A 27,708-nucleotide genomic window follows, 5' to 3' on the forward strand; every position below is an offset into this window, starting at 1 on the left:
TAAGTTTTTAGATTCACTTTCAGAACAGGGTCAGACAGCCCTAGGGATGTCAGCCGTTCAAGGGATCCCTGTAAGGTGAACAGTGGGAGTACTTTTTTGATTGGAGGTTATCTCCTATCAAAGGATGGTTGATACCTAGCTGATCCATGGGGGTTCAACCACGGAAGGGACCTTCATTCTCTGACCCCCTACTGATCAGCTACTTATCCACTATCCCATAGAAAGAGAACTTTCTAAGCTTTACAGTCATTTTAAAAAAAAACTTTAAATGTCGCACAGACATGTCGTGTCAAGTTTAGATCTATCAGGGTCTCAGAGACATGCTGCTCTGTTTGCTATATATACTAGGGATCGACCGATATTCACGATTTTGGACATTACCGGTATCGGCAATTACCTTGCCGATATGCTGATCATGCCCCCCCCCCCATGCTAGAGACCACCACCGTCAACCCATTGCCTCCCCCATCCCCGGTTTTATAATTACCTGTTCCCGGGGCCCAGGGTCCGCGCTACTTCTGGCTCCTGCGACGTCCTGCGAAGCGCAATGACGAGTGATGTCCTGAATACGCCGTCACCATCAGTGCGCACAGTGACAGCTCAGGACGCCGGAGCCAGAAGTAGCGTGGACCCCGGGAACAAGTAATTATAAAACCGGGGATGGGGGAGGCAATGGTGCAGCGGCGGTTGGACTAGGGAGGACCCCCGGACAGGCAGGGGGAGAGAAGCGGGTCCACGGGTCTCTGGCCCCGCAAAAGCCGCTGCAGTTCATTGATTTACAGCGCCCGCTTTAAATCATTGATCTGCAGTGGCTTCTGCGGGGCCGGGTGGGGGGAAATAGCCAATAATTTATAGCGGAATATCGGTATAAGTTATGGCTATCGGCCTGAAAAGGTCAAAGATTATCAGTATCGGCCCTAAAAAAAAACGATATCGGTCGATCTCTAATATATACCCGGCAGAATTGTGCTCCACTCCCTGGCAGGCTGCTCGATCCAATTGCAGGAGACAGGTTTCATAGACTTACAATGGAGCCCATCTCCGACAATCAGTCAGACTAAGCGTCTGGATGAAGTTACAACTATGAACCATTTCAGAAGAATCAGCCATTTAGAGTCAGATGGTTGTCAGTGTTTCATGATGCCCGTGATTCAGGCAGCATAAAACTAGTGACAGGCTCCCTTTAAAACATTTTTTTTGTTTTAGGATTATAGTATGAATTTAGAGCAAGTGACCATGCCACAAAGATTCATATATTTAGCTTGTGAACAAAGAAGAAACATCTTTGAAAACAAAGTACAAAATGTTGGGTTCACAGAGTCCTGGTCCATTAGGTCTATATTATGGAAGCTAAAGCTGCACTCTGTGACTAATGTATTGTGTTTCCTATTGTTCTATATTATCCCACATACACACCTTTTTTAGTTCTTCATATTCAAGCTTGCTTAGCATTAAGGCTTTTTCAAGATCCGCTTCATACATATCAGATGTAATCTAAAGCAAAGAAAGCTTGTGAAAGACATTAAGGTAGCAGACATTCTGCATTATGGACATATGTCCCTGTTGGAATGTTTTTAATCTCTCCCATTATAAAATGATATATTTCACTATTTTATATCGTTCACATATCTGGAATAAAGAGGTTCTCCAGGACTCTGGAGCAGCATTACTAGATGGGATAGAGTGAGTATAGTTTTTTTGGGCATCCCATTTAGTGTTCCAAGGTAACTCTGCCTGTAAAAGCCCTCTAAGAGCTACGGACACCTTTGATTTGATTTCTTAATGTAAAATGTAGTCTTTATTAAAAATGTCCTGTTACTTAGGGAATAAGATAGGTCTATTAGATGGACCTTCTGCTCTCTTAGTGTTAGAGACAGCAAAGTAAAAAAAAGGTATGCTGATGCATAGTGACCCAGTGTATAGAAAAAGGACACACTTTTGGCACATGCTGGACATACGGAGGTCTATGTCTATAGATATATTTGGTGTGTGCTATGTGTGAACAGATTTTCTCTTGGAAGCAGGATTTTTTTTAAACTGTAAATAATTTGACACACAACTGCCCTTGTAATTCTGGGCATATATAGTCAGGTACCTGTTCGTCTTTTTGCCGCCACTGCTGCCAATCTTCCTCTTGTGGATCTTTAGGTATATTCTGTATTGCAATGTCCTGCTGAGGGCCACTACCGGCGTGTGAAGACTTTTGAGGAATTTTCTTGAAGGCAAGGTTCCTCAGCTACAAAAAAATAAAAAGAAAGACTTTTATTAAGAGAAGTATATCTCCAATACATAGCAAGACAACTATTAGATTTATAGAGAGGTTGGCCATTTCCTATATTCTGCTTAATAGAGACATGCTTAACCAAGAAGTATCTTAAAAAATGCCTTAGATCTTTTGCACACAGCCTAAACCCCCATACCAGCTTGTGAAGCTGAATAAGGGAGTTTTCACAACGGTGCCTCTGAAGGACAGAACACGCCTGATGAAAAAAAATTGTCACTGATCACATGGTAACGCCTTGATTTCTGCAAAAAATGGTGAGCAAAAAAACACACACACACACACACACACACACACACACACACACACACCAAAGATCACAGGAGGTGGTAAATGGCAATGCTTTTGGTTCAGGAATACTCTACATAAGAAGAGTGATTCGACATCCATGCACTATTACCTCATTTGCCTCGCTCTGTTGCTGTTCTTTCTTTTTCCTCCTTTTCTCCCGCTTTTTATCATTTGTATTGTTTTTTCCACCTGCAGCAGACCCGCGCAGTTTTCCTCCACTGCGGGTGCCCTTTGTCTTCTCAGATTCAGAATCACTGCTGCTGTCTACTTTTAGCAAAGCAAAGCGGGATGCCGTGGTGGGGACCATGCTTACCACTGCAGAAGCCATAGCTAAAGAGAATAACTTCCTAAAAGAAGAAAGACATGATTAGAAGTGAGTCTCACCCCATCTGTGTATAGGGATTGACTTGTCAGTCTAGCCAAGCAAGCGGGGAGAAAAAAAGGCAGAACGCACAGATGGCACTTTACCCTGATGCCATGGCTTGGTTTCAAAGTAGCAAATATAGCTTACCTAAAGAAATTTGGTCAGGAAAGAAGACCAAACCTTAAAGGGGTACTCTACCCCAGACATCTTATCCCCTATCAGAAGGAGCCGCTGGGACCCCCACGATCTCTGTGCAGCACCCGACATTCGTTTAGAACACTGGGTGTGGGTGGCGGGGTCGTGATCTCATGCCACACGCCCTCAAAGTCTATGGTAGGGGGCGTGGCGGCCATCATGCCTCTCCCATAGACTGCCATTGAGGGGGCGTGATATAATGACCCCGCTGCCAGTGACGTGTCATGAATAACAAGTTCCAAATGCTGGGGCAGCGGAGTACCCCTTTAATGCTATTAAAGGGGAAGTCTATTGCTTTCTTTAACCCCTTAACGACGCAGGACGTATATTTACGTCCTGCGCCGACTCCCGCGATATGAAGCGGGATCGCGCCGCGATCCCGCATCATATCGCGTCGGTCCCGGCGCTCATCAACGGCCGGGACCCGCGGCTAATACCACACATCGCCGATGGCGGCGATGTGCGGTATTAAACCTTTAGAAGCGGCGGTCAAAGCTGACCGCTGCTTCTAAAGTGAAAGTGACCCGGCTGCTCAGTCGGGCTGTTAGGGACCGCCGTGGTGAAATTGCGGCGTCCCGAACAGCTTGCAGGACACCGGGAGGGCCCTTACCTGCCTCCTCGGTGTCCGATCGGCGAATGACTGCTCCGTGCCTGAGATCCAGGCAGGAGCAGTCAAGCGCCGATAACACTGATCACAGGCGTGTTAATACACGCCTGTGATCTGTGTAGAAGATCAGTGTGTGAAAAAAAAAAAAAAAAAGTGTTAATAAAGGTCATTTAACCCCTTCCCTAATAAAAGTTTGAATCACCCCCCTTTTCCCATAAAGAAAATAAAACAGTGTAAAAAAAATTAATAAACATATGTAGTATCGCCGCGTGCGTAAATGTCCGAACTATAAAAATATATCATTAAACGGCACGGTCAATGGCGTACGCGCAAAAAAATTCCAAAGTAAAAAAAAAAGCGCATTTTTGGTCACTTTTTATACCATTAAAAAAATGAATAAAAAGTGATCAAAAAGTCTGATCAAAACAAAAATCATACCGATAAAAACTTCAGATCACGGCGCAAAAAAGGAGTCCTCATACCGTCCTGTACGTGGAAAAAAAAAAAAGTTATAGGGGTCAAAAGATGACAATTTTCCTGCATGTAGTTATGATTTTTCCAGAAGTACGACAATATCCAACCTATATAAGTAGGGTACCATTTTAACCATATGGACCTACAGAATAATGATAAGGTGTAATTTTTACCGAAATATGCACTGCGTAGAAACGGAAGCCCCCAAAAGTTACAAAATGGTGTTTTTTCTTCGATTTTGTCGCACAATGATTTTTTTTTCCGTTTCGCCGTGCATTTTTGGGTAAAATGACTAATGTCACTGCAAAGTAGAATTGGTGACGCAAAAAATAAGCCATAATATGGATTTTTAGGTGGAAAATTTAAAGGGTTATGATTTTTAAAAGGTAAGGAGGAAAAAACGAAAGTGCAAAAACTGAAAAACCCTGAGTCCTTAAGGGGTTAAAGGGGAACTCCGGTGAAAAATATATTTTTTTTAAAGTCAATTGGTGACAGAAAGTTTAAACAGATTTGTGATTCGGATGAAATGTGTTTTCAGAGGAGTCCTCCTTCATCAGGTACAATGACATGAATGAGCTCATTCATGTCCTTGTACCTGATGAAGAAGGTCTCCTCAGAAAATGCGTATGTGATTTGGACGAAATAAAGCAAGTTAACTATACTTACCTCTATATAAGAATTACTGAGCGCCCGAGACACAGTTTGGCTAACATTTTATTTGCATACATTGTCTTTGACCCCTAACACGGTCGGTGTCGGGTACATAGTCATAGTCGGCACTGCAACAGACAATATTGACTATATGGTCTCCCCGCAGTGGGATTGATTAATGTTACATGGAGTTGTGGCTGCCCCAAAACCCACTCAGGTGAGCGGCCATATCGGCTGTGTACGACATCGTTATAACCTGCTATACTTTATTACGCTATGAGGCGCTTTTTTATTTTTTTTATTTTACATGGACTTTATGAGAAAGGAGTACACCGTTACTTGATGGCTAGATAGATGAAAAGATAGTTATAGCTATGATTACTGTAATCCCTACACACACTGTACATAATGACTTCGTAAAGATAATACATCATACTGGTACAGGCTATGTGCAGGATTGGGGTTTAAAGGGGATCTGCCAGTTCAAGAATATGCTAAAGTGTCAAGAAGGCTTTGCTGAGCTGCAGAATACACACATCCTCCCTCCGCCACCCCTCGCTGCCTTTACCGATGAGCCCTGTACATCAACCAATCATAGAGGGGAGGGGTGTTTAGGGAGGAGGCATTGATACTGCAGTCCACCACAGCCTCTTTGACACTTGAGCTCTGAGCACAATATAGATCCGACAGATTCTCCTTAATAAAACCAGAGTACAGCTGTACATTCCAATGCAGCAGAACGATTCAGTCAACTGCTCACACTGTAAACATTAGACACAACACAGTAGTGGGCGGTATGAAGTATTTTTATTCATATTTCATTACTAGATAATCTGGAAAGAAAAGCAATATTTTGCACTTACACTAGTCAACCATTTACTTACCCAGAGAGAAGACTTCAACAATAATTTAAATAGGTGCTGTAGGTGGTAAATTTCCAACCTAAAAAAAAAAAAAAAACACACAAAATGATATTACAAAGTATGACCTTCATAAAGCAGTGTATATAGGACTGGATCACCCAGCCAGTAGGTTCGGAGCCATATATGCTGAGGCCTGCCAGCATCTCCACATACTATAGTGCACAAATGGCAGGGTCATAAATAACATTTTATTTAACCTCATATCATTGGCATTATCAAGGTGTTTTCTGAGATTTTTGTTCGAATAAGCCATCAATATCACATTGGTGGGGATCCGACTCCATATCGATCAGCTGACTGGAGTGGCCACTTTAGCAACTGCTGCAGCCTCTTCACTTACCAGACAAAAGCTGCTCTTGATACTGCAAGTAGCCCAGTCTGACTAGCCTAAATATTGCTGAGCTGCAGCAAGTTACTATAATAAGCACAAAACATGAGGCAATGAGCCTGGTAGACAATGAAGAGGCCACAGTGCTATCTGGAGTAGGTCCATCAGTCAGCTACTCTGACCATAGTCAGTGCTGCGAGAGTCCCTAATTCTGAATGTATGAGAAAGGGTAGAATGGACATTATTAAAATTCAACACATTACAGACATGGGCATAACGCTACCCAAGTGGTAAGTACCATCCAATTCAGGCTGTCCCACCCGCTGCCTAGTAATGCACTGTGGCTACATTAAAGAAGCACTCAGTTTAAAAAAAAAAAAAATTTAATGCACACATCACTAGTCCTACAGCCCCCCGTTTGTTTTATTACTCAAACTTGGTCAGGCGATCACCATTCTGAGACTCCAAATCTTCTATTGCACAATGCTTACAACAGGATGTCAGACTGACTTCCTGTGGACTACAGGATGACATCATCACCTACCAGATCCCCTCCTACTAGCTCCCAGATGCCTCTCCACCCCTTTTTTTGTGCTCACCATAAAATCTCTCTTTCTCGTAGTCTTCATTGGGGGACACCTATACTGATGGACATATGCTCTTGCCACTAGGAAGCGCTGACACTAAGAAAAAATAAAAAGTCGGCTCCTCCCTGGCAGGATATACCCACCCACTGAAAGTGAGGTAATCCGTTTTGTCACAAAAGCAGTAGGAGAAGCCAACAAAGTCCGAAGAACCCCGGGAAAAGAACCAGAAAATATCATCTGGACAAAAAATAAATAAATAAAATAAAAATAAAATAAAAGGCTACGAGAAAGATTTTACAGCGAGAGAAAAAAGAAAAATAAAAAATCTCCTTTTCTCGATAGCTCTTCATTGAGGGGACACCTTACCGATGAGACGTACCAAAGCAGTGCCCTAGGGTGGGAAAAACAACCAATACAGAAAGGGAAAACGAGACCAAACCCACTTGTCCGTAAGGGGTGTGGACGAGACCCCAGGCCAGAGACAACCGAGGCCCAAAAACTGAGCTCCCGGAAGATCCCCCGTCATGGAGATGGACTAGGACACCATGGCAAGGGACAGTCTTTTGCAGAGACTAAACCTACGGTCCCATACAGAGAGTCAAGAAAAAAGGTAGACTAGGAAGCCAGCTGGGCCAGAACCATCCTGGAAGGAAGTAGGAAATCAACCCCAAGGAACACAGAACCAGAGGGCTAGCCCGGCACGGAAACAAAGATGGAAAAAAGGCACGACAAGAGAACCCCATCCAGGAGTTGACCGATTCAAGAGAAGAAGGCGGAAAGACGCCAGGGAGATCATCGTACGCCTGAGCAGAAGGCAAGCATAGGAGGTGGAGACCAGAAAACAACAGGGGAAAAAAAGACAGAAACCGGCTCTAGAGAGGTCTGGTGCATAAGAGCGATAACCTGAACATCTGGAGACTTAAAACCCCCTGTCGCAAGGGCCTGCCACAAGCACCCAGAAGGCAAAATTAGCTGGTGTAATCTGGATCACCTGAACACCCCCCATCTCGGGAGTACATGGACCACGAAGGAGGAGATGGAAAGCAATAACAGCTAAAAAAAAAAGGTACAGAACGCCCTGAAAAAGGGGCATTACGGAAAGCCGGAGCAACAGACATGGGAAGTGGAGGTTCATGAGTCACCTGGAAGATGTACACGGAAGGATAAATGGCCAAGAAGGAGCGTAAGACTCTGAAAAGGAGCATCCCAGAACACAAGAGCAGCAGACATGGGAATTGTTGGTTCCTGCATCTCCTGGAAGACTTACACCTGAAGGGGAAGTAAACCCAACGCTCCGGGAGACAAACTGCCGTGTCGAGACAAGAAGAAGTGCGGTACAGAAAGACCCCCCCCACAAAATGGAATTGCAGAGAAGTCTGGGCAGGATAGCTACCCATGCACGAGACCTCAACCATCACTAAGGCAAAAAGAACCAGGAGGGCCAATCCAAAGAAGAAGGCATGCCACAGCAGTCTAGGATAGTGTCCAAGCCAAGGAGACTAACCAGAGTTGGACCCCAGCAGTCAGAGAAGACCAGAGCACTGCGATGCAACATCCCATCAGGATGGGAACGGAGGGAAAAAACAAAAGGGAACCCAGCAGAGACTCCCAGGTACGGGGCACAGGAAAGTCACTCTAGAAGACTGTGGTGTCAGTGTCGCACAACCGACACTGTCAAGGGAAGGATAAACACACCCTTCCAGGGAGACTGCGCCAAGGGAGGAAGAGAGCAATGGCAGGACCCAAACAACAGACGGTGGTTAGACTGGCTGTCGCTGAGCCATAAATGAGTGTGTAAACTCCAACAGAGGAGAGTGCCATGGTTGCATGAGAGATAACCAAAAACAGGAGGAGAGAGATGGCTCCATCTTGGCAGAACATAGCGCTCAGCAAAATAGTCCCCCTAGTGGAGGGGAAAAACAAGGAGAGAAGCACACGCTAGGGCTGGGCGGTATGACCAAAAATGTGTATCCCGGTATTTTTGTACACATGATATTTAACGGTATTTACCCCCCTCCCCCCCCCCATCATCATCATGTGATGGGCGCAGCTCTGCCGCCCAACGCCCCACCCCCCCGCCGGTTTATCAGCCCAGCACTGCACTGCACCCCACATCGGGGGGACTAATGGTATATCACCCGCAAGCGCAGCTTCTCTCCCCCCCTGCCAAATAATTATCAGCCGCTGCACTGTACTTTGTATTCCTGTGCCCATGCTGCAAATATTAAAAAACAAACTTTAACTTACCTTCGTCCTCCGTTGCTTAGGAACCGGCCTCACTGTTCTCCGCTGTTCTTGCTGCTTCCTAGGGATGGGAACTTCGCAGAGCCTTCAGCCTATAACCGGCCACAGCGATGTCCCGCCTCGGCCGATGATAGGCTGAGCGCATTGTCATGTAAGGAGACGGCCGTCTCCTTACATGACAGTGGGCTCAGCCTATTATCGGCCGATGTGGGCCGATGTCCCCCGATGTGGGGTGCAGCGCTGGGCTGAAATACCGGCAGGGGAGAAGCAGAACAGCGCCCGCGGGTGACACATGATTAGTTAGGTGACTGCGCGCTGCGGCCGATAATTCATTAATTTGAGTGGGGGACGCCCAACCGGTATTGCGGTATGGGCCAAAATTCATATTGTGCAGGAAAAAAGTTTCGGTATTCGGTATGAACCGGTATACTGCCCAGCCCTAGCACACGCACACAGCAACCAACAGCGTTGAGAGGTACGCCCCATCGGGGTGAAACCCTGGATCAGATGGGTGCCAACGGAGCCATCCTAGACTAAGGCAACAGAGCAGACGCCTGAGCCACCCTGCACAGGAAATACCTGGGAGGCGGGGGGGCTAAGGTCTGGCAGAATGGAAGACATACTCAGCCCCTAGCAGACCAATGTGGCACTCTTAGAAAAGGGGAACAGAGAGTGCAGCTGTAGCCATGGAACCTGCAGGAGACACCCACAACCCATTTCCTAATAGTGCTACACACCAGGACTGCTGTCGCAGATGCAAGAGATGAGGGAGGGATGCACGTGGGGCAGGAAACATGCAGACACAGAAGAGGTCCCATGAACCCATAGAGGCACACTTTGTGGAACTTCACATGGAAAGAGTCATCAGACTGCAGTTGGGAGCTGCAGTAATGTGGGAGGTTACCTGGTGGATTAGAAAGCCATGCAGACAGTGTCTGGCTATCTGGCATAGGAACCATGGCCATACCTGGTCCCGCATTCCCACACACTAAAAATGGGCTTCCAGCTTTAAACCATGAGAGTGGCAGGAATGTGGAGAGGGACCTTGTAAAGTAGGGAACCCCACAAACCAGAATGTGTCACATTGCAGAGGGCCTATGGAGCAACATGGGGAGACCCACTCGGAACCACGCCTAGGCAGTGGGTTACCTGAACTTCCGCCACGCTGTGGAAGTGAATAGTAGTTGATCCGACGGAGCAGTAAACTACGGGGACAGCCGTCCGGCTGACTGGTGGAGGAATCCTGAGCACACAGGAACACTCCTTCAAACCCTCCCACAAACAGTGGGGCACAGGAGTGTGGACAATCTTATGGGCGACCAGGTGGTGTACGAGACCATGCAGACCAATAACTGGCTGACTGGCAGCAGTCCCTTGTGCCAGCAGGAACCCTCCGACACAGCTATGCACGCAGCAGCCAAGAGATGGTAGCCCGACAGTGGCATAAACTGTGGAGACAACGGTCTGGCGTAATGAGTGCCCCTCCAGGCGCTGATGATAAAGGGACACATAGGCAATAACTTTGCCCCTTTGAGGCATGTGGAAGAGCAGTGACACCTAGAAGCCATGAATAGAATCCCCGTCACCCAGTGAGATCAGGGGGGGCTATCCCCTTCACCCTGCATCGGGTCCCCAGGACACGCCAGGTCACTCCACCGGACACTAGCAGTGAGGTACCAGAACTTCAGCCGTAGATACATCAGCCCTTGGAGAAGTGACAGGCGCCAGAGAAAACCATGCAGACCACTGTCTGGCTTACTGGTATGGGTCCATGTATACAACAGGGCACTCCAGCGGTCACCTAGCACTGGTAGTGGGGTACCGAAATCCAGCCGCGGACGCGGCAGTTGTGAGAAGTGACAGGTGAGAATACTGTCCGGCCTAATGAGAGAAGGTGCAATCCATGGCCATGCAGGGACACTTCCATGGAGACCTTGCACTGGACGTGGGGATCCAGGACAGCAACCGCGGATGTGGCAGCCTGTGGAGAAGGGAAAAATCTATGTACACATCAAGAACACCTCCGGACATAGCAAACATGTCATGACAACCGGTGGTAGAGGAGAAACAAGGAGGAGACGACGACTTTTTTTCCCTAGTGTCAGCGCCTCCTAGTGGCAAGAGCATCAGTATAGGTGTCAGTGAATAGGCTGTTCTCACACATTGGCCCAGATTTATCCAACTTTGTGAAAGAAAAAAAAAATTTGTGATCTTTCCAAAGCAACCAATCACAGCTCAGCTATCAAGCTCTGGTAAAGTGACACCTAAGCTCTGATTGGTTACTGAGGGAAAAAAAAAAATATATCACAAGCATGTTTTGTTTCAAACTCTCAGCAGGCTTCCCGCTGCAAATTTGAAAGGGACGGGCTCTTCGCCGGCTGATTTTCAGCAGTGAAATCTCCACTGTGGAAAATCCGCTGCAGACCCCATTGGCTCGTGTAAATGAGCCCTAATGCTGCTTTTGTTTCGGTTTTTGCTGTGATTTCCCCCAAATCATGGCAGAATGGAGAGTGTACTGCAAAGTATGGTAAAAATGTGTACAGTTAAAAGGCAGTAAAAATGTGTCAAAAATGCATCAAATACATCAAATCCCTAAAAAAAAAAACTAAACTAAACACATCAATTGTGATTGATGGGAATGGTAGGCTGCATTACAATTCCACATTATTGTGCATTTGTAAACCAAAATGGAGCCTTTCCCATGCCTGCCACATCAGCAAAAAGAGGAGGAAAAAAAGCATACACAAAAAACCTTCACATTATCCTCTAATAAGAGCCTATGCTGCACTATATAAGCAAAAAAATAAATATAATAATCCCAGAATGCTTCTTAAACTTTCATGCATATAGCACATCATTCAGACTCGTAATTTATCAATGAGAAGTCTGTGATGTTGATAGTCTTAGATCTGCATTGCACACGTCTATGTTTACATGCATAGGTTAAAGGGGTACTCCGATGGAAAACTTTTTTTTTTTTTTTTTTTAAATCAACTGATGTCAGAAAGTTAAACAGATTTGTAAATTACTTCTATTAACCCCTTAAGGACGCAGGACGTAAATGTACATCCTGGTGAGGTGGTACTTAACGCACCAGGACGTACATTTACGTCCTGTGCATAACCGCGGGCATCGGAGCGATGCCCGTGTCATGCGCGGCTGATCCCGGCTGCTGATCGCAGCCAGGGACCCGCCGGCAATGGCCGACGCCCGCGATTTCGCGGGCGTCCGCCATTAACCCCTCAGGTGCCTGGATCAATACAGATCCCGGCATCTGCGGCAGTGCGCGATTTGAATGAAAGATCGGATCGCCCGCAGCGCTGCTGCGGGGATCCGATCATTCATAACGCCGCACGGAGGTCCCCTCTCCTTCCTCCGTCCAGCTCCCGGCGTCTCCTGCTCTGGTCTGTGATCGAGCAGACCAGAGCAGAAGATCACCGAAAACACTGATCTGTTCTATGTCCTATACATAGAACAGATCAGTATTAGCAATCATGGTATAGCTATGAATAGTCCCCTATGGGGACTATTCAAGTGTAAAAAAAAATGTAAAAAAATGTAAAAGTAAAAAAAAAAGTGAAAAATCCCCTCCCCCAATAAAAAAGTAAAACGTCCGTTTTTCCTATTTTACCCCCCAAAAAGCGTAAATTTTTTTTTGATAGACATATTTGGTATCGCCGCGTGCGGAAATGTCCGAACTATTAAAATAAAATGTTAATCATCCCGTACGGTGAACGGCGTGAACGAAAAAAAAAAAGTCAAAAATTCCTACTTTTTTTATACATTTTATTTAAAAAAAATTATAAAAAATGTATTAAAAGTTTTTTATATGCAAATGTGGTATCAAAAAAAGTACAGATCATGGCGCAAAAAATGAGCCCCCATACCGCTGCTTATACGGAAAAATAAAAAAGTTAGAGGTCATCAAAATAAAGGGATTATAAACGTACTAATTTGGTTAAAAAGTTTGTGATTTTTTTTAAGCGCAACAATAATATAAAAGTATGTAATAATGGGTATCATTTTAATTGTATTGACCCTCAGAATAAAGAACATATGTCATTTTTACCATAAATTGTACGGCGTGAAAACGAAAACCTTCCAAAATTAGCAAAATTGCGTTTTTCGTTTTAATTTCCCCACAAAAATAGTGTTTTTTGGTTGCGCCATACATTTTATGATATAATGAGTGATGTCATTACAAAGGACAACTGGTCGCGCAAAAAACAAGCCCTCATACTAGTCCTTAAGGCCAAAATGGGCTGAGTCCTTAAGGGGTTAAAAAATCTTAATCCTTCTAGTACTTCTTAGCTGCAGAATACTAGGGATCGACCGAAATCGTTTTTTTAGGGCCGATACCGATAATCGGTGTAGGTTAGGGCCGATAGCCGATAACTTATACCGATATTCCGGTATAAGTTATTGGCTATTTAACCCCCCGGGACACCGCTGCAGATCATTGATTTAAAGCGGGAGCTTTAAATCAATGATCTGCAGCAGCTTTTGCGGGGCCATAGGCCGCTGCCGCCACCCGCTTCTCTCCCCTACCTGTCAGGGTGGTCCGGGCCATCCATCGTTCCTGTAGTGTCCGGGGGCGTTCTGGGTGAACCGGTCCGGGCTGTCCTTCTCCAGCGGTCATCTTCTCCACTCCAGGCAGGCTCGGGCCTAGTACGCTGCATAGACGCCGCTGCGCAGTGACGCCCGTGCACAGCGACGCACCTGACGTCACGGCGTAGCGGCGTCTATGCAGTGTACTAGGCCGGAGCCTGCCCGGAGTGGAGAAGATGACCCCCGGAGAAGAAGGACAGCCCGGACCGGTTCACCCGGAATGCCCCCGGACACTACAGGAACGATGGATGGCCCAGACCACCCCCATTACGGGTAAGTTTAATTTTTTTATTGACTCGGAGGGTGGGGGAGGGGCCCGACCGGTATAGCGGTATGGGCAAAAATCCATACCGCTATACCGCCCAGCACTACGGTGGGGGGGTGCGACGCGGTGGGTGCGGTGCTGCAGTTCGGGGAGGTGGCGGTCGCGGTGCGGGGCATTATCGGCTTATCGGCAAGGTAATTGCCGATACCGATAATGCCCAAAATCGTGATTATCGGCCGATAATAGCGGCCATACTGATAATCGGTGGATCCCTACTGAATACTACAGAGGAAATGCTTTTCTTTTTGGAACACAGAGCTCTCTGCTGACATCATGAGCACAGTGCTCTCTGCTGACATCTCTGTCCGTTTTAGGAACTGTCCAGAGCATCATATGTTTTCTATGGGGATTTTCTCCTACTCTGGACAGTTCTTAAAATGGACAGAGATGTCAGCAGAGAGCACTGTGCTCGTGATGTCAGCAGAGAGCTCTGTGTTCCAAAAATAAAAGAATTTCCTCTGTAGTATTCAGCAGCTAATAAGTACAGGAAGCATTAAGATTTTTAACAGAAGTAATTTACAAATCTGTTTAACTTTCTGGCACTCAACTGGAGTACCCCTTTAAAGGGTTTGTCTGCTGACATTTTTCCTTTGACTTGTGTGTTATAATATTACAAATACTTTAAAGAGTACCTGTCACCAAATAAAACTTTTCATAGTGTTTCTTGTGTAATTAGCAGACACTTTCCCATTCACTTGCTTTTAAAATTATCATCAACATAAATATGTTTAAAATGTAATAGAACAAAAATGGCCACTAGGTGGTGATGTTCTGTTCCCTGCCACAATTAATACAGTGAGTTCGGTCTCCTCCTGGCCTGGCAGGAGTCCGAACTCAGGAAGTGTTTCTCCATGCACTGAAAGTGAAAGCTCTACAGAATCTCACAGAAAGCTGCACAGACTGAAACCTGCAGGAGAGCCTCACTGATAGTGTTTTGGATGTGTTCCAAGGGACCGCTCTAGGTTGATGTCCTGAGACAAATTAGATAATACATGCAAGGAGAAAACAGGCTGACTTTCATTTGGTCCCTGGTTTATTGTATTGTGTACACAATAGATATATCCTTCAGTAGGGTGTGGTGCATTGTGTAAGCATTCTAATTGGTTAGCAGACTACTTTACTTAAGCATTGCATCTTATTCTCTCTGTGCCAAAAGGGGATGGTCACACAGGGTGTGATACCGGATGCAACCGCCATTTTAGAAGAATTATCTTCATTTTATATCTATTATCCATAACAATAGCAGACTGAAAGATGCACAAAGCCTGAGGTCTTCTATTCATAACAGAACTGAAACCATGTGCGGGCTGAAGTGGTCCCCCAGCAGGCTTCAGTGATGTCATGTCTGCTGGGAAACGCCTACTTTCTCCTGCGGGGAAATTGTACTATGTGAGTAAGAAAGGTATGATACACAGATTGGAGAGCTCTGAAATTTTTATTTTTTAAGGGCTGGAGGGGTGTTAGGAGTAGTCAGGGAACATAGCCTGAGTTAGTTTGCAACAGCTTATTTTGGACAGGTACTTTTTAACCCACCACAGCATCAAGAGGGTAAAGAGTGTACCTTCTGCATCCAGCAAAACTGTCAGTCCTGCTTGCCAATCACTATCTGAGGCGTGGCCAGTGATTGGCAGAGCGGCGCTGTGACATCACATCTACAGCTCCAGGAAGCAGACAGTCAGTGGAGACCGGTGGGAGATGGGGCACCCTGATACCGGAGGCTACAAGGGAACAGAGGAAGGGAAGTTTTTTTATTTTATTAGGTAGCCTGGGGACAATAGGGAAATAAATATAACTGGATAACCTATTTAAGTACAATGCAAGAATACAAAAATGCGTAACCCCTTAACGACCATGGCCGTAAGTGTACATCCTGGTGCGGCAGTACTTTGCGCACCAGGATGTAAATTTACATCCTGTACATGACCACGAGCATCGGAGTGGTGCTCGAGTCACACACAGCAGGTACCACTGGTAAAGGCAGGAATCAGCGATCGCGCTGATGACCGCCATTAAAGGGGTTCTCCGGTGCTTACACATCTTATCCCCTATCCAAAGGATAGGGGATAAGATGCCTGATTGCAGGAGTCCCGCAGCTGGGGACGCCCGGGATCATGCATGCGGCACCCCGCTTGTAGTCAGTCCCCGGAGCGTGTTCGCTCTGGGTCTGATTAGGGGCGACCACCCGGCCGGCGGCATGTGACGTTACGCTCCGCCCCTCAATGCAAGCCTACGGGAGGGGGCGTGACAGCTATCCCGCCCCCTCCCGTAGGCTTGCATTGAGGGGCGGAGCGTGACATCACACGGGGGCGGAGGCGTGACGTGACACGCCGCCGGCCCGGTGGTCGCCCGTAATCAGACCTGGAGCGAACACGCTCCGGGGACTGATTACAAACGGGGTGCAGTGTGCATGATCCCGGGGGTCTCCAGCGGCGGGACTCCCGCAATCAGGCATCTTATCCCCTATCCTTTGGATAGGGGATAAAATGTAAGCACCGGAGAACCCCTTTAACCCCTCAGATGCCGTGATCAATACAGATCAGGGTATCTGCGGCAGCGCAGCACTTGAAATCGCTGATCTGAATGCCTGCTGCACATCCACTGGGATCAGATCAGCTAAGAGGGTGGCCGGAGGTCCAAAGTCACATATACACAAAAGTGGTACTTAAAGAAAAAAAGCAAAAAACTAAAAAAAACTACAGGTCATGGTGCTAAAAAATGAGTCCTCATACAGCACTGCATACGGAAAAATTAAAAAGTTTTAGGTGGTCAAAATAGGGAGATTTTAAACCGATTTTGTAAAAAAGTTTTGATATTTTTTAAAAGCAGTACAATAATCGGAAAGTACGTATATTTTAATCGTATCGACCCACAGGAGAAAACATGTCAATGTTACTGTAAAGTGTACAGCGTGAAAACAAAACCATCCAAAATTTGCTAAATTGTGGATTTCATGTAATTTTCCTCACTAAAAATGTTTTGGGTTTGCCGTACATTTTCTGGTAAAATGAGGTGTCCAAATTCTTGTTATGGTGCAAAAATAAAAAGGTGTTATAAAAAGTTTTTTTTGTTTTGTTTTTTTGTTTTGTGTTTCACGTCTTCTGCAATCTGTGTAGTCTGGCAGAAAGGTGATCCTGTCACAGGCGTTATCAGTCTTCACCTTCTCTCCTGAGCCACATAATAAGCTGATCAAGAGTCATAAAAGGGGTATCCCAAAGTTATAACTTGTATTAAGACAATACTTTATCTGATCAGTGGGGTCTGACCAATGAGACCTCCACTGACCACAATCACAGGGGTCCCTTGCCCCCATGCATTCTCTAAGGGTGCATTTATACCCGGTTGTTGCAATACAGTTCCCATATATGTTTTCAATTTGAAAACCTTACAGAACCGTACTGAAAACCGTACTGAAAACCGTATGCGTTGACTCTCCATTGAAAACCATATGCCAAAAGATGCATCCGGTTGTGTCTGTTTTGCATCCGGTACGGTTTTGTCAGTTTTTTACCCCGTACCCAAAACCGTAGCCTACCACGGCTTTTGGTCTGGGTGAAAAACAGTATACTTTAAAAAAAAAAACTTGGGAGTCAATGCGTACGGTTCCATCCGGTTTGCACTTTGACTTTGCACAGTATTTTTTCATGGAATTTCAATCAAACAAGTGAAACTATTCATAATTGAGTGAAAAGTAAAAAACGTATACGTTTTTTTCTAAAAAAAATAAAAATGAAGATGCAACCAGACATTTTTCAAACCGTATTTGGGTTAAAATTTGTACACAAGTTTTGATACAATTTAGTCCGGTTTTGAGGAATCCGTTTTTCATCAAAAACCTGATATGGGAACTATATTGCAAAAAAGAGTTGTGAATGAAGCCTCATGCAGTGTTTTCAAACCAGGGTGCCTCCAGCTGTTGCAAAACTACAACTCCCAGCATGCCCGGACAGCCTTTGGCTGTCCGGGCATGCTGGGAGTTGTAGTTTTGCAACAGCTGGAGGCACTCTAGTTTGGAAACACTGCTTCATAGCGTATAGCAGTTTTCTATCTTTATCACCCTCCCCCAGTCACATGAAGGGGGGTCCCTTGTCTCTGGAGTGAATGGAGGCACAGCAAGCTACAGCACAACTCCATTCACCCTTTTACATCCTCCATCTTAAGCATAGATCAGATACTTATTCCCTGTTATAACCTTGGCATAGCCCAGCTTTTCTAGTAGACTGAGCGGTCAATCTGTGTATAAGGAGAGGGGGAGTTCTATGAGGAGATACCCAGTATAGCTATCAGCTGCCTCCAGCAGGGTTTCCCATAGGAGAGCAGTGATTTGTTAACCCCCCCGGCGTACACCTCCACTGCCAGCTCCTGCCCACACCCTCTAGGGCGCTGCTGTCTGTGGGATTCAGAATTAGGTGTCCCATGAGGGGAGCACAGGCCGCACACATACTGGAGACCATGTGTCCTCCTCGGCCGGAGCTACGCACACTGCGGCATCCCCGGTGCCTGTCCTCACCCGCACTGTACACAGTCCTCTTGGGGGTCCCGCTCCGCTCTGACGTCAGCGCCGGTACTTGCGATATAGAAACACCCAGCTAGGTAACTAAGGCACCTGCTTCTAGCAGCTGCACTCGCTCTACGGAAGCCTGCTCAGGACAAAATGCCGAACGCGATCTGTAAGCTCCACCCACTCGATCCCAGAAGACGCAGCAGCAGCAGCAGCAGCAGCAGCAGCAGCAGGGAATTACTATAATAGAGCGATAGGGGAGCACAGACTGTAGTGAACCGGGTTATAAGGAGGCGCGGTACAATATACAAGACAGCTATAGGAACCGCCATACCACTGCTGTTCTAGTGTTTATATATCACGTGCGTCTATGACAAAGGCTTCATGTGGGCGTGGCTAAATGTAGGCGTGGCTACTAAATAGCAACGTTCCTGTTCAGGGCTCTGGGGAGAGACTTATTAACACTTCAAGGGCTCAGCGTTTTTCAGTTTTGCATTTTCGTTTTTTCCCTCTCACCTTTTAACCCCTCAATGACCAGGCTTTTTTTATTTTTTTATTTTTTTATTTTTTATATGACATGCATCTCTTTAAATGGTAATAACTTTAGAACGCTTTTTCTGAGCAGAGCGATTTTCAGATTGTTTTGTTGTGATATATTTATGGACATTTATCAACGGGTTTAGTCAGGTTTTCTTTACTATAATTGTCCCAAATTGTCGCAACTGCGACTACGCGATTTTTTCGTGCAACATTTTGACTGGAAAGCGAGAAAAGCAAGTTTTCCAAAAATAAACTACGTAGTAATAATTTTAAAATGGACTCCGGGTAGTCAGGTATTTATTAACTGCGACAGTCGTAACTGCGCAAAAAAAAGTCGCAACAGGGTTAAAAATTGACTAAATTTACTCCAGCTCAAACATGGAGCAGAAAAAGCTACTACCAAAGTAAAAAAGGAAAAATTGCTTACGTGAAAGAAAATTATCAACAGGCTGAAACCAGTTGATAAATAAGTCACACATAAGCAAAAAAAAAAAAGTAAGGAAAAAATTACTAAAAAAAAGAATACATAAGAAACATTGATAATGTACTTTAACCCCCTCAATGTACTTTATATAAGTGGTGCATTTTTGTTGACACATGCAGCATTTTTTTGTGAAAAACTCCATGTGGCATTTTATTAAAAATTTTTATGGTGTACACTGTGCAGTAAAAGTGATGTTATATTTATTCTGTGGGTCAGCACGATTATGACGATACCCATTTTATATGGCTTTCTATGTTCTTTTAACTTTTCTGAGCAAAATTCTTTTTCTGCCATTCATGTTCTAACAGCCGTAACTTTTTATTTTTCGTCCAACGCCATTGAGTGAGGGCTTATTTTTGCGGGATGAGCTGTACTTTTTATTGGTATCATTTTTGTGCTACATGCTACCTTTTGATCTTTTTTATTCCACTATTTGTACCAAACTTGGCGACTTTTGTTTTTTTTTTGGATGTTTTTTTTTATGGCGTTCACTGTGCGGGATCATTTGCGTTATAGTTTTATAGTACACGTCATTACAGACGTGTCAATACCTATTATTTATATGATTTGTGTTTTTGATCTTTTTTGGTGATAATACAGGGCTTTTATTGGGAAATAGGCATTTTTTTTTTACACTTTATACTTTTTTTGAAGAACTTTTTATTTTATTTTTTTACACTTTTTACAGGTTATACTATACTGCAATACATTTGTACTGCAGTACAGTGTGACCCGATCAGCTGCACACAGCACAGACTCTGGCTGGATCTCACAGGCTTCTGTAGCAGGCAGACAGGAGGTCATGATCTGACCTCCTGCTGCCATAGCAACCAACGGCGACCCGCGATCTGGATTGATCACAGCATCTATGGGGTTAATGCTGCAGGGACCGGCGCGATCTTGTCTCCGGCAGCTGAGGCGGGACTCTGGCTGTGTCCCGCCACCGATCTTCTGCGCTGCCCGCGGCAGTGCCGGAGATCGCTGGGATGTATGCATACGTCCTATAGCAGGAAGGGGTTAAAAATTATAACCCTTTCAATTTTCCACCTAAAATTCCATATGATGGCTTATTTTTTGCACCACCAATTCTACTTTGTAATGACATCAGTCATTTTACCCAAAAATCTACGGCGAAACGAAAAAAATAATAATGCGCGACAAAATTGAAGAAAATCCGCCATTTTGTAACTTTAGGGGGTTTCCGTTTCTGAGCAGTACATTTTTTGGTAAAAAAATGACACCTTATCTTTATTCTGTAGGTCCATACAATTAAAATGATACCCTACTTATATATGTTTGATTTTTTCGTACTTTTGGAAAAAATCATAACTACATGCAGGAAAATTTTTAAGTTGAAAAATGTCCTCTTCTGACCCCTATAACTTTTTTTACTTTTCCACATACGGAGATATATAAGGGCTAATTTTTTGCGCCTGAAGTTTTTAATCGGTACCATTTTTGTTTTGATTGGACTTTTTGATCACTTTTTATATAGTATAAAAAGTGACCAAAAATACTCTATATTGGCCATTGACTGTGCGGTTTAATTAACCCCTTAAGGACCACGGGTTTTTTCCGTTTTTGCACTTTAATTTTTTCCTCCTCACCTTTTAAAAATCATAACCCTTTCAATTTTGCACCTAAAAATCCATATTATGGCTTATTTTTTCCGCCACCAATTCTACTTTGCAGTGACATTAGTCATTTTACCCAAAAATCTATGGCGAAACGGAAAAAAAATCATTGTGCAATGAAATTAAGGAAAAAACGCCATTTTGTAACTTTTGGGGGCTTCCGTTTCTACGCAGTACATTTTTCGGTAAAAATGACACCTTATCTTTATTCTGTCCATACGGTTAAAATGATACCCTACTTATATAGGTTTGATTTTGTTGTACTTCTGGAAAAAATCATAACTACATGCAGAAAAATTTATACATTTAAAATTGTCATCTTCTGACCCCTATAACTTTTTTATTTTTCCGCGTACGGGGTGGTATGAGGGCTCATTTTTTGCACCGTGATCTGAAGTTTTTAGCGGTACCAATTTTGTATTGATCGGACTTTTTGATCGCTTTTTAGTCATTTTTTCATGATATAAAAAGCGATCAAAAATACGTTATTTTGGAGTTTGGAATTTTTTTGCGCGTACGCCATTGATCGTGCGGTTTAAATAATGATATATTTTTATAGTTCAGACATTTACGCATGCAGCGATATCACATATGTTTATATTTATTTTTATTTACATGGTGTTTTTTTTTATGGGAAAAGAGGGGTGATTTGAACTTTTATTAAGGAAAGGGTTAAATCACATTTATTAACTTTTTTTTACACTTTTTTCTGCAGTGTTATAGGTGCCATAGGGACCTATAACACTGCACACACTGATCTTATACCTTGTTCACTGCAAAGCCCTAGCTTTGCAGTGATCAGGGTTATCGGCGGTCGATTGCTCAAGCCTGAATCTCAGGCTTGGAGCAATCAATCGCCGAGGGGACACGCCGGAGGCAGGTAAGAGGACCTCCGCTCGTGTCCCAGCTGATTGGGACACCGCATTTTCACTGCGGTGGTCCCGATCAGCCCCGCTGAGCAGCCGGGAAGGTTTTACTTTCGGTTTAAACGCGGCGTTCAACTCTGAACGCCGTGTCTAAAGGGTTAATAGTGCACGGCACCGCGTTCGCTGCCGCGCGCTATTAGCCTCGGGTCCCGGCCTCAGATACATGCCGGGACCGACCCGATATGACGCGGGGTCACCGCGTGACCCCGCGTTATATCGTGGGAGCCGGCCAAGGACGTAGATATACGTCCTTGGTCGTTAAGGGGTTAAAGGGGTACGCCAGCGCTAAGACATCTTATCCCTTATCCAAAGGATAGGGGATAAGATGCCTGATCGCGGGGGTCCCGCCGCTGGGGACCCCCATTATCTTGCACGCAGCACCCCATTAGAATCAGTCTCCGAAGCATGTTCGCTCCGGGTCTGATTACTGGCGATCACGGGGGCCGGAGCATTGTGACGTCATGGCCCCGCCCCCGTGTGACATCACGCTCCGCCCCCTGAATGCAAGCCTATGGGAGGGGGCGTGACTTTAGATGCAGCGATCAACTTTGAGATCGGTGATGTCCAGTATTAGCCCTGGGTCCCGGCTACCGTAAGCCGATATGACACGGTGTCACCGCGTGACCCCGCGTTATATCGTGGGAGCAGGAAGTACAGGTACACCCTGCGTCCTTAAGGAGTTAAAACCAGTGCAGAGGAAAAGTTGATCTGTTGCCCATAAAAATAAAAGAAACAATCTCATTGGTTGCTATGGGCAACCGGTCAACTTTTCCTCTGCACAGATTTTGATCAATTCTACCCTTTCCCCAAAAGAAGGAAAGGGCAGGGATTGTTTTAGACAAAATGTGGCTCTGGGCAACATTAAAAGTGATGTCCATTAGTAATGCAGTTAACCCCTTAAGGACTCAGGGTTTTTCCGTTTTTGCACTTTCGTTTTTTTCCTCCTTACCTTTAAAAAATCATAACCCTTTCAATTTTCCACCTAAAAATCCATATTATGGCTTATTTTTTGCGTCGCCAATTCTACTTTGCAGTGACATTAGTCATTTTACCCAAAAATGCACGGCGAAACGGAAAAAAAAATCATTGTGCGACAAAATCGAAAAAAAAACGCCATTTTGTAACATTTTGTAACTACCACTACAGTTTTTGAGCCAAAGCCAGAAGTGTATTCAAAAGGAATGGAAAATATAAAAAAGGACTATGGGGGAGATTTATCAAAACCTGTGCAAAGAAAAGTTGACCAGTTGCCCATAGCAACCAGATTCCTTCTTTCATTTCTAAATAGGCCTGTGAAAATTGAAAGAAGGGATCTGATTGGTTGCTATGGGCAACTGGTCAACTTTTCCTTTGCACAGGTTTTGATAAATCTACCTTTTCGACTTCTTCCTACTGGATCCACTGAGCCGATCAGACCCTAAAACGGGTCAGATGCAAACGGCTACTATCAGGTCCTGACGAACCCCATTCACTTGCATGGGGTCCATTGGTGATTGGTTAATTTTACAGGAATTTAGCTGAGAAAAAACAGTGGGGGAGATTCTCAAAAACTGCTGTAATTTCTGTTCCAGCGATATTATTCACACCTTTTTTTTTTCTCCTCACATTTTCAAAGGTCTCTTGTGCTGCTTTGAAAATATGAAAATACGTGAAAATTCATTTTCGCGCCACTTGTTTTTTTTCTTTGCACCACAATTTTTTTTTTGCAGCCATATTGAATATTTTTGTGCCAAAATTGCAGAGTTTGGCACCAAAATCGATGATTTTTGCTCCAAATTTTACATCCCAGAAAATTCTGGCGGATAACTGTATAAATAAAACAGTTCTGAGCTTAAATGTGAGTGCAGGTGCAGTGACCAAGAAAAAAAATAATTATATAAATTTATATATATATATATTTTTTTATAACATTTTTTAATAATAATTATTTCTTTTTATAATAATTACTTAAATAACACCTTTTACCAAAAATAAAAAAATAAAAAAAGCCAAAACAATAAAACTACAACTATTGGTGTGAAATTTTTGATGTAAACTGGACTCTCACTCCTTTGAAAATATCATTCTTCCCTGGTTGGACTTGATGGACGTATGTCTTTTTTCAACCATACTAACTATGTAACTATGTAAAGCAGACAATATACGTGGACACGCCCACTTTTATAAAACTGACATGAACAGTGCAAACCGTGGCACAAAGCTCTTTGAAAATGTGGTCGATCCTTTTTGCTAAATTTTGGCGCAAAATAGATTTTTTTGGGGCACAAAATTCTTTGAAAATCTCCCCCAGTGTTTGCACTATTTTTTTTCTCGGCTAAACGCCCGTACTCCCGTCCTTCCGGACGGATTGCCGACAGAACTCCAAATAGCGGAATCTGATGGCAATGTGAACGAGGCCTTATCTAGCCTAAGAATTGCTGCATCCAGCTCCCTGAATCGTAATGCATCTGAGCTAATCTGAGTGCATGGGGTTGCATTGCAAACTACAAATGGCTGAGATTGTGACCTGACAAATGTCATAAATCTATCTTGAATGTATTTCTGTTCGCAGTAACCCCATTCACATACATTATCTGAAAAGCAGCATGATTCAGGGAGAGACAGGGTGATCTTTGGCCACGCAACCTGTGTCATTGTCACAGTCACTGTGTAGCCCTAGCCTTATAGTGGCACCTTTTATACTTTATACAGTAATAGTACCCTCTGACAGTAAACTAGGCTTTTAGTGCAGGTGACACGGAGGACAGTGGTGTTTACCGTTTTCCAATGCACATCTCCGTTCCTCTAATATTCCCAGTTTTCTTATGCTCGTAAAGTAGCTTAGTGCACACAGGGCATTCCCAAGCCAAGAGTGCACTGTGACGTCCGGCCTGGATATTTATAGTAAATGCTGATCCTCCTACCCTTGGAAATTTCTCTAGCGAGAAGGGAGATATCACTTCACATCACCTGTGGCCACGGCTGCCCAGTCATCAGACAGGTAATATGAAGTGAAATCTCTCTGCTCCCAAGAGAGAATTCATGGGGGAGGAAGATCAGCACAGGGTAATAGGGTGTTCTCTATGAGATCCAGGCCAGATGTCACTGTGCACTTGGGGCTAGAGGGAGACAAACAGCCCCTGATCAAGAGGTCTTCTTCTTTTATCTACATCCCGGGATTGGATCTCCAGCTCATGAGGCACTGGGCTAACAGCTTTATCCACATTGCAGTACTCCAGCGTTTAGGGGTGATCAGCCATTTTATATGGATCTTTGTATCTCCTTTTTATCTGATCCTTGCAAAGGGATATAAACGCAACTGGGTAAGGCTGGGATCCCACTACGTTTTCTCCCATACGGGAGTGCATACGGCAGGGGGGAGCTAAAACCTCGCGCTCCCTTATGCCTTCATATGCGCTCCCGTATGTAATTCATTTCAATGAGCCAGCCGGAGTGAAACGTTCGGTCCGGTCTGCTAATTTTTGTGCTGTATGCGCTTTTTCCCCGCACCTAAAACCGTGGTCAACCACAGTTTTAGGTCCGGCTGTAAAAGCGCATACGGCGCAAAAATGAGCCGACCGGACCGAACGTTTCACTGCGGTTGGCTCATTGAAATGAATTACATACGGGAGCGCATATGAAGGCATACGGGAGCGCAAGGTTTTAGCTCTCCCCTGCCGTATGCACTCCCGTATGGGAGAAAACGTAGTGGGAACCCAGCCTAACATCGATTTCTGAAAGTTTTTCACTCAGTTTTCTGTTCCAAAGCCAGAAGTGGATTCCAAAGTATTAGAACTATAGAAGGACTTTGACTTCTCCTTCAATTTCTTGGCTTGGGTCAAAAACCGGAATGAAAATCTGGCAATGCCATTTTTGAGCCAAAGCCAGAAGTGGGTTCAAAAGTATCTGAAAGTTGAAATGCATCTGAACTCATTTTTTTAAGGCCTTGTTCACATATAATTTTTCCCTCCATCTGTTTTTCGGTGCTCTGGGAATGGCATTTTTCCCATCTCTATAGAACTTGTAAACGTTACATGAACTGAATTGAAAAAAGGCAGTAATGGGGAAGATTTATCAAAACCTGTCTAGAGGAAAAGTTGCTGAGTTGCCCATAGCAACCAATCAGATTGCTTCTTTCTTTTTTCAGAGGCCTTTTAAAAAAAATGAAAGAAGCGATCTGATTGGTTCCTATGGGCAACTTTTCCTCTGGACAGGTTTTGATAAATCTCCCCCAATGAGAAGTGATTGAAATCTATAAAATTTTTGTACATGCAAAAATAAGTGTGTGAAAGGCTGGGATCACACAAGCAGTATTTGCTGCAGTTTTTTTTTTTCTTTTTTAATAAAGTCATAAGTTGATTGAGCAAGAATAAGAACTTTAAAGGGGTATTTCAGCACTTAAAAACATATTCCCTATCCACAGTGGCTGATCGGTGGGGTTTCCCCAAAACCTCTATAATGGGGTCACCATGAATTGTCTTTGGAAAAGCTGGAGACACCTGAGCAATTTCCTCTGGGTATCTTCGCCCTTGCTCTGCTTTTCCATCAGTGGCCACAGCTGTGTCCCGCCTTAGCCACTATTGGCTGAGTGGGTCTATGTCGTCACACCCCCAAACTGGGAAGCGCTGCACAGAACAAAAAAAATGCCTGAAAAACCCAATTTAAGTCCTTTCCCATATTTTCCATTCTTTTTCAATCCTTTTCCAGCTTTGGCTTAAAGGGGTTATCCAGGAGAAAAACTTATATATATATATATATATATATATATATATATATATATATATATATATATCTCAACTGGCTCCGGAAAGTTAAACAGATTTATAAATTACTTCTATTAAAAAAATCTTCATCCTTTCAGTACTTTTGAGCTTCTGAAGTTGTTCTTTTCTGTCTAAGTGCTCTCTGATGACACGTGTCTCAGGAACTGCCCAATTTAGAAGCCCCATAGCAAACCTCTTCTACTCGAGACAAGCAGAGATGTTCCTGAGACAAGCAGAGATGTCAGCAGAGAGCACTGTTGCTAGACAGAAAACAACTCAACTTCAGCAGCTGATAATTATAGAAAGGATTACGATTTTTAAATAGAAGTAATTTACAAATTTGTTTAACTTTCTGGAGCCAGTTGATAAAAAGAAAAAGTTTTCCCCTGGAATACCCCTTTTAAAAACATTTTTTTTTAGAAGCACTCAACAGTGCCTGGCGCCCCAGTCATCAAAACTTTCTGCCTTGAAATAAGGAAATGCCTGCTCAGCCAATCCTGTATCCTGGGAAAATATCCCCACTTTTTTTCTTTATTCCCTCCTTATTGATTCAGCATGGTTTTTATTCTACAAGTGAAGGAAAGTACTAAGTTCAGAAGAGAGAAAAAAAAACCTAATATTTCATACTAGTTTGCATGGTGACTTTCTCATGTGTTGTATTTCTAAAACCTTTTCGCCAATGAATAGATTAAAAATGGCTTGTCCAAGAGTATAGAAACCCTAAGCTGCCACAGCATACAGAGATAAACCTGGTAGTAAACGGCAGTTTTACCTACAACGCTGTGCAGAAAGGGATCTATTCATTACTTTCATGCTGCCTGAACCACGAGTCATTAGGATGGTCCCCTGTAGCTTCACCCTACTTGATAGACAGATCTTTCACTACACCCAAACAGGTAGAGATTTAGTAATGAAGGTTGGTGGGAACTACCCCCATGACTCGTGTTTCAGGCAGCAGGTTTTCTTGACAGGTTTTCTTAAAAAAACAGTGCTATTCTTTGGTAAA

General features: G+C 44.1%; 1 protein-coding gene across 4 annotated transcripts in view; it reads right to left on the reverse strand.

Moving 5' to 3' along the window:
• GKAP1 (G kinase anchoring protein 1) overlaps nt 1-18,671 on the reverse strand; it is a 45,276-nt gene extending 26,605 nt beyond the window's left edge. The window contains exons 1-6 of one of the 4 annotated variants that reach the window (XM_056523999.1): nt 18,386-18,671; nt 15,440-15,596; nt 5,748-5,805; nt 2,682-2,919; nt 2,096-2,236; nt 1,417-1,494 (exon numbers count right to left, since the gene is read on the reverse strand). In XM_056523999.1, coding sequence (XP_056379974.1) covers nt 1,417-1,494; nt 2,096-2,236; nt 2,682-2,900 — 438 coding nt within the window. In that variant the 5' untranslated portion in view covers nt 2,901-2,919; nt 5,748-5,805; nt 15,440-15,596; nt 18,386-18,671. Of the gene's footprint in view, nt 1-1,416; nt 1,495-2,095; nt 2,237-2,681; nt 2,920-5,747; nt 5,806-15,439; nt 15,597-18,319 lie in introns of all 4 variants that reach the window. The other 3 variants (XM_056524009.1, XM_056523990.1, XM_056523984.1) reach the window with 3 other exon arrangements.
• Nucleotides 18,672-27,708: the final 9,037 nt, after the last annotated feature.

The sequence above is a fragment of the Hyla sarda genome, chromosome 1 (genome assembly GCF_029499605.1).
Source record: "Hyla sarda isolate aHylSar1 chromosome 1, aHylSar1.hap1, whole genome shotgun sequence".
NCBI lineage: Eukaryota > Metazoa > Chordata > Amphibia > Anura > Hylidae > Hyla > Hyla sarda.